Raw genomic sequence first — 13,997 nt, forward strand, 5'->3', positions numbered from 1 at the left:
ATGGGTGATTGAAGGTAATTTTGACCTGGAATCACCCTTCCAAGTCATTTTTTCTCTCGTTATAATAAACAAGTGTGAATAAGTAGCTTAGTAGCTAGGAAATTCACCTTAAAGATGAATGAGTGAAGTGTCCAAAATTCGAACTTAGTTCCTGCACATAAAAGTGCAATATTCCTGTCAATTGAGTTCATCTAAGCTCACGGTACATAATTTATTTTATGTTATTGTCAATAAAAAATTTAAAAATTAAAAGCAAGATTATTGGGTTGGAAACTTGGAATCTGTTTGGTAAGTTGGCTGTCATGCAGCATACCGAACAACATGAAGCATTTGGACTAATCTTGGACAACATATCCACCGTGGGTTTGTTAGCGCGTAATTACACACACACGCGCTCACAAATTAATTATTCAAGTTGTTTATCATCATTATTACTTGACTTTATTGTGGCTGCAACTGAAAACACTGTGAAAGAAAAAGAGGGAAGAAAGAAGAGACAGAGTTGGAAGTTGGGTTTTGTGGTTGTTGTATGACATGGCAACCCTTCCCTCCATCTTCTCCATCTCCTCCTCTTCTCTTCCTCTCCATCGCTTCCGTCCTTCAATTTCCCTCTCTTTCTCTCCTCTCACCCTCCGCTCAAACCCTACAAAATCTCAATCTCGTTCCCCCTTTCTCGTTCTCGCTTCTTCAACTCACCACTCCTTCGACGACTTCACCTCCAAGGTATTATTGTTATTGTTCAATTGGTTTTGGTATTGAATATTGATTGAACTGTGAATTTTGATTGATTACAAAATTATACTGATTTTGAGAATTATTGTTTGTAGAAATCGGCTCTTTCGGAGTTGATACAAGAAATTGAACCTTTAGATGTGAGTTACATTCAGAAAGATGTTCCACCAACTACAGCAGATGCTATGAAAAGGACTATTTCTGGTATGCTTGGTTTGCTTCCATCTGATCAATTTACTGTCATTGTTGAGGCCTTGTGGGAACCACTTTCCAAGTTACTCATTTCTTCAATCATGACTGGGTTAGTTACTTACTTACTTACTTACTTCAATTCTCATGTTCAATCTATCAAAGTTCATAGGATTGTTATTATGGTTGGAATAAACTTTCAATTTGATCAATTTCTCTCCATTTTGTGAGTCTCCCATACTAGGGGGGATTTCGTATTGTGAAGAAAAATAAACCCTCCATCTAAGTTGAGGGACTATTCTTCCTTCTTAGAGAAGGGAGAGGATATTTGCATGCATACTCATAAGTCATAACTATTTAATTTATGAGATGAGAATACATGTTGATACTTGATAAATGTCCCCAAATTGTGAAGCTTCTGAAGAATGCTAATCTTATCATGCATTGTCAAGTTTTGTTTATCCAAATGAATGAGGGGAATATGAATGAGAAGCTTTCTTCATGAATTACAGGTATACATTGCGAAATGCAGAATATAGGCTTTGTCTGGAGAAAACTCTTGACATTTGTGAAAGAGATCTTGAGAAGCCGAAGGCAGAAACTGCTAAGTTTGACTTACAAGACTTCCTACGTGACAGTGTAAATGTTATTGACTTTGGTAGAAAGAATAATTTGTCTCCCAAAGTTGAAAAGTCCCACGACCACATCGATATTGAAGACCTTGGTCAAATATCCGCCGAAGCTCAAGAATATATCTCCAATCTGCAATCTCGCTTGTCTTCCATGAAAAAGGTAAACTGTAGAATTGAAGATCATTCCTTTACATTTGAATTTTGAAAGATTTTATGCATTGGATTTATGGTGCATTGAATCATTTGTGAAATTTATTTTGCATTGGACATTGTTAGTTATTGATTGTCACATATCTCATGGTATGCTCCATCCTTCAATTTTGATTATGGTCTCTAATTTGTCTATTGGAAACGAATCGATCGGCTTTCAATTGTCTCAATTGCAATTAGGCTAGAATTACAATTTACAACGAACTTGTTTTCTTATTTTTGTTTCTTTTTCTTCTTTTTTGGGGACATTTCTAAAGGAGCTACGTGAAGTGAAGAGGAAAAGTGCCGCTCTTCAAATGCAACAGTTTGTTGGAGAAGAAAAGAATGATTTGCTGGATTACTTGAGATCGCTTCAGCCAGAACAGGTTTTGCCTATTGTGAAAATTCTTCAATTGTCTTTTCATTTAGAACCACTTTTTTAAGACCCCATTTACTTTATGAAAACATTTTTCTATTTTCATTTCCTATAAAGTGTGTTAGTTTCACTTGTTAACAAGTAGAAGTGAGTCATCATGATGCAATTCTATCTGGCCTTGGTTTGTTATCATGTAGTTGTCTTCATATCAAGATTGACAGTTTGTATTTGCTGTTATATTTTGCATTTGTGTATGGTGTGTGAAACGACTACGGAGAGAAAATGTCTGAATTTTATGAAAAAAGATTTTGGTGTATCTGTTGCTTATTGACCATTGGTATTTGTTTTTTCTGTGATATATTTCACATTTCATTAATTTATTTTTGCTTATATGATTTGTTAAATTGTGGCTAATGATCAGGTAGCTCAGCTATCAGAATTTACATCCCCCGAGCTTAAGGACATCATCCTATCTGTCGTCCACGGTCTCCTTGCTACCCTTTCTCCTAAGATGCATTCTAAACCCTCAACTACATCAGAGAATGCAACAGTTGGAACAGCAAATGCTGGTAATGAGGACTGTGCTGAGGTTGTTGAGAATTCTTCACTTCAATTTCAGCCTTTTATTTCATTAACTCGGGATTATCTTGCCCGCCTGCTATTTTGGTCAGTATTTCTTTTCGCTTTTGAGTAAATTTTTTATGCAAGAATGAGCATTTAAGGTTTAATAATGGTAAAAAAGGATACATAATTTACTGTGTATAATACTTAAAAGATGATTTCGAATATTTAAGGTTATGTATCGATGCTGTTTCTGAACTAAATTAACTTTTAGTCTCACTGTCCTCCTGAAGGTGCATGCTGCTGGGACACTATCTTAGAGGCCTTGAGTACCGAATGGAATTGATGGAACTGCTATCCTTGTCAAGTGACACTGAGAATGGCGCTTCTGGGAACGAACAAATTGCTTGAGTGCTTTTCAAATTTTGATAGTTCAATTTGTGCAGAGGTGTGGTTTCAACATAATATTTCCTTTCAACGCGAAGACATTGTGATACACACCAAGTTTAGTCACTTTTGCTGAGGTGATATCATTTCTTGCAGCAGAAAAAACCTTGCTTTCCTGGGAAGATAACAATTCTCATTCTCATCTAATGTCAAATCATCACAAGAATTTAAGGCGATTGGCATTGTTGTTGCTGGGAGATTGATTATATTATAGTTCACAGAATATGAAATTGTGACGAATTATGCAGCCTGTGATGCAAAATGAAGTTTTTTTTTTTTAAGCAACGGATGTAAAATTAAGTTTTTTTTTTTTTTAAGCAGCAGATGTAAGATGAAGTTGATTATTTATCAGTTTATATTTTGAATAAAACAGTTTACTTAGATGTATCTAGATTTTAAAGTTTTCTTGATTGATTTATTTTGTCTTTACCCCAGAAATAAAGAACTGGTAAAATATGTACCCATATAAAATTTGTGTCAATACTTTGATTGGGGGATGTTAAAGTTTCCTGTAATTACTATTATTTCCTTTAGTTAAATGACCACATTGTGAAGAATAAATTAGCCTGACACATTTATCGTTCTTTTTATACATCTTTTTGGTTGGTTTGAAGTAGGCATTGAGGTGGTTCTTCGCCAGACGGGTATACTCTCATGTGGGGTGGAGTGCTTAAATATTTTCCACAGGACAATAAGTGCATACATTCCATTCATAATCAAATAAGTGCTTAAATTTTTTTATTGCTATTTTGAGTTTTCTTTCCTGCTAGCAGTATATTACATTTGTTTTATTCAACCTTATTTCTATTCATAATCAAAATCTTGCTATCTCTAACTTCTTATTATATTTATTTTCAGTTCTTAATTGTCATTCAATGTTATTCTTATATGAATTATTGGAAATTAAAAGAAAATGGAAATGAAGTATAATCTTTCTCAATTCTATTTCATGGTTGTTAAATTAAACCACAAGGAAAACACCTAAAAAATAAAGGAAAAAATAATTTTCAAAATATTCAGGTTTGATAGTTAAGATCCATCCCCTGATTCATTTTCAGTGGCCCTAATAGTACAAAACTCACAAGAAACATTGGGAGGTTTCAAACGCAAACATTGTCCAACCCTTTTCTCCAGCCAAGCAAGTCTTCTTTCAAGATTCAAAACACCAACATGCAAAATCCGAATGTCATCATCATATGCAACTCTGGCAAAAGCGCGAAGCAAAATGTAATAATCAGCATGAGCAACATAGGACAGGGCACCTTTATCCTTCTTTCTTACATAGTGAATATAATCATGTGTCGGCTTGACACTAGATGGTGCTACGTAACAAAATCTGTTTTCCTCCATATCTAATTTCAATTGTGCAATGGCTTCTGACAAACTCTCGGAGGATTTATCATCAGGAGAAGGTTCATTGAATTCTCGTTTTTTCTTTTTCTTTTTAGATATTTGCTCCATACATTCTTCATCGCTCAACCCTGTTCCATTACAAGAAGCATCGTGTTGCTTTTCAGGTTCTGATGGTTTAGTATTCTGAAAAGGAAAAACAAGAGTAACACCAATGAAAATTTATTTTTGGCAATCATTCTTCATAATGTAACCAACAAAAGGCACTCGCATAAATAGACGTAACATAGTAGATAGACTCGAGTTAAAATTTAATTTAATAACATATGTTCAACATAAATTACTATAGGTTGTATATATTTGAAACATTTTCAACCTAGATGATGGATAGGAACATTTTCAACCTATATAAAGCAGAGGAGGAAAAGTAAGATATGTTGTATGTTTTCTTAATAAACATCATCAAAACAAAAGTTGTATATATTTGAAAGAAAACTCCTCCCTTTATTCGATATTTTCAGAAAATTAGCCCGTAGACAATATTTCAATATTCATGTTACTTCTTGAAGTTTAACGTCATTCAAGAAATGGTGATGTAGTCAGTTTACTTTTTCAAGCTTCAATTGGGAAAATCTAGATCAGCAAGGAAATTCAAGTTTCCTATTGATACACACCAAGAAAGACTAGAATTTAGTTGAAAGTAATTCTAAGATATTCTAATTATAAATGCATGTGCATGCCTATGGAATAATTCATTCAAGTCTTCAATTACCTCTTCATTCTGATAATGTTTATATAGTGTTTCCATCATATTTTTCTCTTCATGATTCCCATAAGATGGTTCTAATCCAGCAAACACAACATCCTTACAGTATTTGAGATATGTAGGTAAGTCCTTGGAATACTCTGTAAAAAAAAGGATGTTATGCTAGATAGTCATTTGAATTTTGTCAGAAATAGGAGGAAATAGAATGAGCTCACAAAACGTAGATATATTGAAAGTAAGCAATTTTACCATGGATGTCTGCAATCTCATTATATACTGCGTGAAGGTGTTGGAGAAGCCCGGTACAATCCAATTCGTGTTGTTCATTTGGATCTTTAGCTGAATCTTTGGCACTATCATTATGAGATAAACTTTTCTCCCATTCTCCAAAACCATGAATATTATACAAAATCCTTATTGCGACTACCAGAATCGATACAACACAAACATGAGTAGGTAGCCTAAAATAATCCTTGGATAATGATAACCACAAATCTGGAGACATCGACCATTCATAAATGCGGCATGCGTAAGGAAGAATCTTTTCAACAGGAAGAGATAACTTTTCAAGATAACGATAAGCTAATGCATAAAAGTTCACCGGAGGTAACTCCAAGCCTATAAATTGAGCAAAGGATGAAGCATATAACTCTAGTTTATGTACGGAAAGAGCTCGCTGAGGCCTGAACATAGAACTTGAACTGATAGGACATGCAATTGGGGGTTCTCCCAAGCGGCTTTCAAGTTCAACAAAAACAGAAAAATATGGAAGCTTCCCTTCACGTGCCCACTTAATCATGTCCGATGGCATGATTGCTTCCCTGGCAATATGACATGCCAAATATGAAACGACAACAGTACAAACTAGTGGAATCCTATTCTTTAAAGACCTAAACCATATAAACGCTGCACGCTGACCGTAGTTATTGTGGGGTTCTGATTGGTATTTGGAACGTATCTTATAATCTTCTGGTTCTTCTGAGAACAAGAAAGAAATAAAACAAATTACAAGATACACTTGGAAATAAGTCAAACATCTCTTGGGTGCCAAAAAAAAACTATATTAGACACTTGATTAACATGAAAATTAGGGCAAATTTCAAGTTTATTCTCTCAACTTAAGGGCACAAATCCAAGCTTAATAAATGCCAAGATAAGTTGCTCCTAATCAGATACAAGATGCTAGTGAGAGTAAAACTTTCAGTTAAATATCAGGTTTCTTGAAAATTTAATAGAAACAATACAATAAAAACCTTTCATGAACAAAACAATGTAATGTCCCCCACATATGTTGCAAACAAATAAACAGAAAAGAATCCAGACATTATGTTCCATCAACACAAACCAAGAATATGCAGTAAAACCCATATCGAGAAATTGATTTCTTCATACATAAACAATAGGGATGCACTAGTCCTTGAAGGTGTACCCGATGGTAAAGGGACGCGACGTTGAAGGAGTTTAAGAAGGAGGTCCGGGGTTCGATCCCTGACTACTAACATTTTCCCTGGTAACACAAATAAGCTAGCTTATAGCTTATTATATGAGCTTATAAGCTTGTTTCAAAAAATTAGAGGTGTTTGGTAAGAAGCTTTTTTTACTAGCTTATAGCTCTTCTTTTCAGATGTCATTTCAAGTCGCGTTTGAGCTTATATCTTATAGCTTTTTACACTTTATTCCATAGAAAAAAACTACCCACTATCAATTATGTCATTTTATATTTATTAACCACTTTAAAAGCTCATTTTCCCAAACACTTTAATTTCAATTAGCTAGTTTTTCATCTATAAGCTAGTTTTTCAACTATCAGCTAGCTTATCAACTATCAGCTAGCTTATAACTTATGTTTACCAAACAGACCCAATACGGATACACTAATTGTAATGTAAATAAATGCAGAAATATACAAGAAAACTAAACTTCATAATATTACCTTCTCTCTTCATCTCAGAGTCATTAATTACATTATCAGCCCAATCATCATCGAAAACACCAGTCTTGGAGACAAACCTCAACCAAATTGGACCAACCAAGCCACATATTAACGGGGTAACCTTAAACTCCTTCACCAATGCTTCACATTGAAGCTCAATCATCACCTGCAACCCCACAACATACCGCATTCTTATCTCCTTATAATAGTCTTCCGGGCTTACAGCTTTCGAGCCAAAATCTTCGGGTTCCCATGGACTTGCCCCATCAAACCCATCAAAGCCATCAAACTGGGATCGGTTAACATTCTCTTCTTTTGCTTCTAACCCAAGATTCCGAAGTAAATTGGATTGGGATGGGGTATACGTAGAGATAGGTTCCGCACTAATTGGCTGCGAAGGAGCAGATGCTCGACGTTGGTGACTGGCCAAGTAGATACCTCCGATACCAATCCCTTCTCCCTCTTCAGCACCAGTGTCAACAACATCAAGATTCTGCTCTCCACAGCTACTGCAGTAGTAGAAGCCATCCAATTCCACAGTTTCACCCACATAGTAACAAGATTGACAAGTTAATGTAACGACATCATCCTCCATTTCAAGGAAGCTTCCAGGAAGAAGCCAAACCTTTGCTGGAACGAAGAATGGTGGCGGCGGCGCCGGTGGAAGCGAGATGAAGAAGATGATGAAACTTGTGTTGTATCAAAAAAAGAACGAAAAGAGCGTCTGTATTTTTTTTTTTTTCTTTTCATTAAACTGAAATTTAATTTCAACCTTTTAATCTTGGCCTTTGATTTTATGTTTGCCACATGTCATAGATCTAAACAATGAATTGGGAATAAATGGAGCTTTGTCAAATGTAGCAAAGCTGTAATTTTTTATATAATAATTTAACACTATGTATTTTCGTAAAAAAAAAAACACTATGTATTGTTTAATTTTTTACCCTTCATTTTTTTTTAGCAATTCATTCATGTATATTAAAAAAAAAATGGTTTTAGTCCCTAAAACTAAAAATTCAGAGAAAAACCTTTGAATTTTTATGCGGATTTAAAATCTACATGTTTCCTACGGATTTTCCTACGGATTTTAGTTTTAGCGACTAAAAATAAAAATGCGTTAACTTACAGGGATGAATTCCTCAAAAAAAGAAAAAATACAAGGACTAAAAACAAAAACACGCCAACTTACATGAACCAAAATATCATTTAAACCTAAAAAAAATCACGAGCCAAATATTTATCAAGAATAAATAAATAAATAAATAAAATAGATAGATATAAAAACTATCAATGACACAAAATTCTTACTATACTTAATACAACATTGAATATTTGTCATTGATAATTATAGTTTATTATAAAAATCATATACAGGACAAATGTTTGTCACAAATTAGTTAAATTGATTAAATTTTTGACATTTTCTAAATAAAAATTAGAATACTATGATTTGTTATCTATCGATATCAAAAATTCAGTCTCTTCTCATAATCACCCGCTAACTTTTAATTCATCATCCAATACCCAAATATCTAATCCGAAAACCAACGTTTAATAATATAAGATGACACTAACGTTAACATTATCTATATAATCACAAATTAATTGGGTAATTGAGGTATAGATAAGATAACACAAGTTCAACATTGACATTGATGTAATCCATAATCATGGTATGATTGATAACTGTAATTTATATAAGCTAACACTGACATAAACGCTTCCGTAGATGGAAAGTGGCAAAATGTATGAAAATGACTATGTAAAAAAAAAAAAAATACATGAAAATGACAAGTGGTATATTGCATCAGATGCAAGTGAAAATTTTGGTACTAAATTTTCATAAACTTGTAATTTTGGCCTCCAAATTTTTATAATAGCACTTTTGATCCCTTTACTTTAGTACCTTTTAACAAAAGTTGACCTCCCACTGATGACAATCACTTAAGTGACTCGCATGCCAATTAACATGCCTCGTCACTTTTTGTCATAATCACCCGCTAACTTTTAATTTATCACCCAATACACAAATAGCTGATCCGAAAACGAACGTTTAATAATATTAGATGACACTGACGTTAACATTATCTATAATCACAACAAACAAAAAAGGAAAAAAAAACTTTTAAAATACTTGTATAAAATCTATTCTTTCTTTTCTTACTACAGTAGAAAAACTATTTAAAAAATATCTAAATAATAACCTATATTTAAAAGCATAGAAAAAACATGCAAATCTTCAGGGTTTATATTTAAAAAAGATATAAAAAGATAGGAAAAAATTGCAAATCTATTGAATTTGTTCCGCTTAAATCTCTTGGATTTTTTTTGTTTTGTAAATTTCCATATACTACCTTTTACACTTTTAATTAATAGGTTTAATTAGTCTATTGGTCCCTTAAAGACATTTTAGGTTTCACAATGGTCCCTTAAAGAAAAAATGACTCAGATTGGTCCCTTAAAGAAAAAAAGGTCCGGATTGGTCCCTTAAAGACATATATGTTTGTCATATTGGTCATTTCCGTTAAATTTTAACTCCAAATATAACAAAAAAATTCAATGGTTAAAATTTTAAAAATTAATAAGGTTTTTGGTAGACCACTTACACTTAATGACATCTACAATCAAGTCAATTAAAACTAACGTTTTATGTAAAAAATTGACAGAAATGACCAATTGAGAAACAAATGTGTCTTTAAGGGACCAATCCGAACCTTTTTTTTCTTTAAGAGACCATTGTGAAACCTAAAATGTCTTTAAGGGACCAAAAGACTAATTAAGCCTAATTAATACTACTATCTTTGTCAAACCTCCGTTAAAAAAGGAAAAATTAATTCAAACCAATATCATCATCACTCAGTTTTTTTTTAATAAATAAATATCACTCCAAACAAACAGCTTATCTTCTTTCAGTAGCAAACTTTCGAAAAAAAAAAATATCAAATCAATTTGAGATTGCGCAATCCTTCTATTACTCAAATTCTAAAATCTACGTGCATATTAAGATTTTTTTTTTTATAAGATAAGATTTTTCTTTTAAACTGTGCATTCGTAAGACGATATTATAAATATGGAAAAGTGCAAGTGTTTATAATAATTGTATCAAATCTTTAGTAAAAAAAAAAAAATCTTTAAGAAGAATTTGTTTTTTTGACGTATTTAATTGTCTTCCATTATTCTTTGTTTCTCTCATAAATATTTTTGATAGTATTGTTTACCGATGGAGGACATGAGTAACTTCCTTTCTCCTTCTGCTGCTATGGAGGAACAACTTTGTGCTCTTCAACTTCAACACTTGCAAAACAATCAAGTTTCTCAACAAGGTTATTTTATTCATCAACCACCTTATAATACTCCTGTTCAAAGAAATCTCCACCAGCAATATGGTTTTATAAATAATGCTCCTACGATGGACGAGATTAACTCTGCAATGGGAGGACTTTGTGTTAATTATAGTATTGGCGACGGTTATGGCGGGTTACCAGGTTATGAGGATTATAGGATGAGGGAGAGGGCTTTTGTTGAGGCACGCGCGGCACTAAGAATGTGTCGCCATAGAAGATCAATTGTTTCATTGGCAATGGATCCGCATGAATGTGATTATCTGCAGATGATGATCGAAGAAGGTAGCCCAACACATGTTGAAGTGATTCTCTCAGGAGTGAAGGATTATTTACACTTGCTTATGACACATCCTTTTGGCAACAACTTGATTCGAAAGATTTGTGAAGCAAGGAGAGGTATCACCTGGGAGCAGGTGAATTATATTATTAACTTGATTATTTCGAATGATCGAAAGCTGAGACGTGTGTGCATGGACAAACATGGGTATGCATGTAAATACTATCAAAGTTTTAAATTATAGCCATGATATTTTATCTTGCGAGTCAAATATATACAATCTTAATCATGATCGAGATACATAAAAAAACTTTTTCTTGCTGCAGAACTCAGGTTATGCAGATAATGCTGGAGAATATCATTTGTCCAATCACAAAATATAAGGTTGTGAATACCATGAAGCGTATCACTGTTCCATTGATAAAAAATGTTAATGGTAATCATGTCATTGTGCAATGTGTGAAACTTTTCCCACCTGAACTCCAAAGTGTAAGTAATGCCACGTTTGAGTCTTGAGTTGTTCTCCTTTTGACTTTATTGCTTAATGCTTATAATACTTTTTGAGTAAGATCTTGCAATACTTCACATTTTTTATGCTATAGATATAAACTTTGATCATCTATTAATGTTTTTCTATAAGGAGAGATTGAAAATTCAAATTAGATGATACCCTCTAAGTTATTTATAATTGTTTTTTATTGTATTTCTAATTCATCTTGGCCAAGTTGTCCTGTTTGAAATTCTCACATTTAATTTGAATGACTATATCAGATATGATGGATGACCTATGTGCTTTAATTTGATTTCATCTTAATATTGTTATGCTGAGTGGTTAAGAACGTAAACATGAATAAGACAAAAAAAAATCATCAATTAATTGAAAAATTTCTTTCAGATTATCTTGAATGAAGTAGCAAGAAATTGTGTTGATATTGCAACAAACAAAACTGGAACTAAAGTTATTCAAAAATGCCTTAGAGAAGGTGATATAATTGCCACAGCTCTATTGGTAACCGAAATCATCTCAAGTGCCATGGTCCTAGCAGAAGATCCATATGGGTATGATTTCCAAACTCTTGAACTATTTTTCCTTTTGAAGTTCTTAACAATACATCTGTTTGTTTGTAGTATATTTGCATCTCATATTTCAAAGTGCATTGATATCTCACATTATCTATATTAGCTTAGTTTTAGTAGTAATTATTTGACTTAAATACACTTTTTGATCCTCTTTTTTTTTTTTAAATGAAATTTATGTCTCCCTATTTTAAAAACCGGTTTTTTGTTTGCCGGAATTATTTTTTTGGAATCTTGGTCCTTCATCTTATTTTTTATTTTTTATGATGTTGCCTATGAGGAGTGCTAGCAACACACTCTTTAACAAACACACTCTAACACACTCTCTTCTATTGGTTAAAATTTATATGAGTCCCATAAAAGTTATATGGGTCCACATTTTTTTATGGGACCCATGTGAATTTCAACCAATAAAAGAGAGTGTGTTGGAGTGTGTTTGTTAAAGAGTGTGTTGCTAGTATTATTCGTTGCCTATTTATTTTTAACATGGCAATGCTTAGTAGGCCTATTTTTGTTTTTTTTTAAGCATAAGCCTATTTTTGTTGACATAGATATTCGGTGTATATTGACACGTCATAAATGAATAAAACACATCATAAAAAATTATTTAAAAATGAGATTGTGAACCAAAATTTTGAAAAAGTTAAATTAGGGGACCAAAAAACCGTTTTAAAAATTGAGGGACCAAAACTTTTTTTAAAATAGGGAACCAAAAATACATTTAAACCTAATTATTTTTTGTTGGTATTTTTATTTTTATTTTATAGACTAAAAGTACATTATCATAAACTTAATCTTAAGCACAATCTTAATAGAAGAGGCATTACATTTATCTTTTGGTAAGCAACTAAGCATTCAATTTAAGCAATTCTTTTTAAATAAAATAGTAAGATGGAATAACTCATCACATCACATACCACTGAAAGATTGAGTTTTATTCGTATCCTTCAATAGTTTTCCTTCAAATTAAGGAATTTCAAATTTTAAGTATGGTATATTTCTTCGAGTTTGAATGTTCCTTCATTTTAAAACTAGTATCTGATAATTGATATTTTTTTCATGTCTCAAGAAACTATGTGTTGCAAGTTGCAATTAAGTTGAAGTTTCCGTCAGCAAATGAACGGATAATAAAAGAGCTTGGTGGCAAGTTTGTTAGACTTTCTATGAACAAGTATGCCAGCAATGTAGTAGAAGATTTATTGAGAGTTTCTAACCAGAATGATGTTCAAGTTATAGTTGAGGAGATAATGAGAAGCCATAATTTCTTGAATGTTCTTCAGGATTCCTTTGGGAATTATGTTGTTCAGAGAGCACTACAATACACTCAGGTTTAACTTGCTTTCTCTCAGATCATTGATGTTTTGATTCAGATCATGTTTCTGTTAAAATTGTTACAATTTTTTTGCTTAATCCTTTTTTTCCCTCTTGTTCTTCTAATTGCAGGGCCGTCTGCGTAAAGAACTTTCTAATCTCATTAATTCCTATCACAAAGAGCTTCATAGTCATCATCACGGGAAAAATGTGCTGACAATGGCCAAAACATATATCGAAGGGGAAAAAGTTCAATGTCTAAGGGATTGTTAGTTTGTTGAGGGCAATGTAGTGTGTACGTTTAAGTAAAATCATATGTTGTTATATCTTTGCTGGTTTATTGTTTTAAGTAGGGAGAAACATGACAATAATTCCTCATTTGCTTACCAAATTGAATGTTTATGCCGTGAAAGTTGTTTGTTTCTTTTCATAAATAACCTATTAATTTTTGTTTTTATGCAACTGCATCATCAAAATATTATTGCTATATAAATTTTGAAAAATTTGCTACTACGCCTGGTGGTCTATTGTATGGGTGTGTGTAGCTTCTATTTGTGGGACACTCCTTAACCTAATGAACATGTGGTCTCTTTAATAAGTTTTTGTTTGAATCAAGCATTTTGTGTTCTTTATAGTATGAAACTGAATTAACCATAAAATAAACAAAACAGGCAACAGAAGACCACTTTCTAAAGGAGATTCTTAGCATCATTTTCTACTTTTCTAATTTGATACATATATCTTGTTAAAACCAAACTAATTTACATGTAAATGTAATAGCAATCAAATTGTGGATACCCTTCATGTCAGTAT

The 13,997-nt window shown here is 32.6% G+C and overlaps 3 protein-coding genes across 3 annotated transcripts; 2 read left to right on the forward strand and 1 right to left on the reverse strand.

The window, feature by feature from the left end:
• The first annotated feature begins 326 nt into the window (after positions 1–326).
• Positions 327–3,513, forward strand: LOC123902816. The gene is made up of 6 exons (XM_045952613.1): positions 327–723; positions 828–1,033; positions 1,434–1,713; positions 2,021–2,128; positions 2,540–2,784; positions 2,973–3,513. The coding sequence occupies exons 1-6, from the start codon at positions 535–537 to the stop codon at positions 3,088–3,090; spliced, it is 1,146 nt and encodes a 381-aa protein (XP_045808569.1). The 5' UTR covers positions 327–534; the 3' UTR covers positions 3,091–3,513.
• Positions 3,514–4,115: 602 nt separating this feature from the next.
• Positions 4,116–7,933, reverse strand: LOC123902818 (TATA box-binding protein-associated factor RNA polymerase I subunit B-like). Its single transcript, XM_045952614.1, has 4 exons — positions 7,176–7,933; positions 5,492–6,220; positions 5,249–5,382; positions 4,116–4,662 (listed from the first exon to the last, which is right to left on the reverse strand). The coding sequence occupies exons 1-4, from the start codon at positions 7,768–7,770 to the stop codon at positions 4,156–4,158; spliced, it is 1,965 nt and encodes a 654-aa protein (XP_045808570.1). The 5' UTR covers positions 7,771–7,933; the 3' UTR covers positions 4,116–4,155.
• A 2,136-nt stretch (positions 7,934–10,069) lies between these two features.
• On the forward strand, positions 10,070–13,609 carry LOC123902820 (pumilio homolog 12-like). Its single transcript, XM_045952618.1, has 5 exons — positions 10,070–11,003; positions 11,123–11,285; positions 11,692–11,855; positions 12,943–13,201; positions 13,317–13,609. The coding sequence occupies exons 1-5, from the start codon at positions 10,396–10,398 to the stop codon at positions 13,455–13,457; spliced, it is 1,335 nt and encodes a 444-aa protein (XP_045808574.1). The 5' UTR covers positions 10,070–10,395; the 3' UTR covers positions 13,458–13,609.
• Positions 13,610–13,997: the final 388 nt, after the last annotated feature.

This window comes from Trifolium pratense, linkage group LG1 (genome assembly GCF_020283565.1).
Source record: "Trifolium pratense cultivar HEN17-A07 linkage group LG1, ARS_RC_1.1, whole genome shotgun sequence".
Taxonomy (NCBI): domain Eukaryota; kingdom Viridiplantae; phylum Streptophyta; class Magnoliopsida; order Fabales; family Fabaceae; genus Trifolium; species Trifolium pratense.

Bases quoted from the DNA above. Each gene is read 5' to 3' on its own strand.
- LOC123902816 (XM_045952613.1), top strand. From the start codon at position 535: ATGGCAACCCTTCCCTCCATCTTCTCCATCTCCTCCTCTTCTCTTCCT. The intron at 1,034-1,433 runs GTTAGTTACTTA...CATGAATTACAG, and splicing joins ATTTCTTCAATCATGACTGG to GTATACATTGCGAAATGCAG. The intron at 2,785-2,972 runs GTCAGTATTTCT...GTCCTCCTGAAG, and splicing joins CTTGCCCGCCTGCTATTTTG to GTGCATGCTGCTGGGACACT.
- LOC123902818 (XM_045952614.1), bottom strand. From the start codon at position 7,770: ATGGAGGATGATGTCGTTACATTAACTTGTCAATCTTGTTACTATGTG. The intron at 6,221-7,175 runs GTAATATTATGA...TCTTGTTCTCAG, and splicing joins CTCTGAGATGAAGAGAGAAG to AAGAACCAGAAGATTATAAG. The intron at 5,383-5,491 runs GTAAAATTGCTT...TTTTTTTTACAG, and splicing joins TGAGATTGCAGACATCCATG to AGTATTCCAAGGACTTACCT.
- LOC123902820 (XM_045952618.1), top strand. From the start codon at position 10,396: ATGGAGGACATGAGTAACTTCCTTTCTCCTTCTGCTGCTATGGAGGAA. The intron at 11,004-11,122 runs GTATGCATGTAA...TTCTTGCTGCAG, and splicing joins GTGTGCATGGACAAACATGG to AACTCAGGTTATGCAGATAA. The intron at 13,202-13,316 runs GTTTAACTTGCT...TTCTAATTGCAG, and splicing joins GAGCACTACAATACACTCAG to GGCCGTCTGCGTAAAGAACT.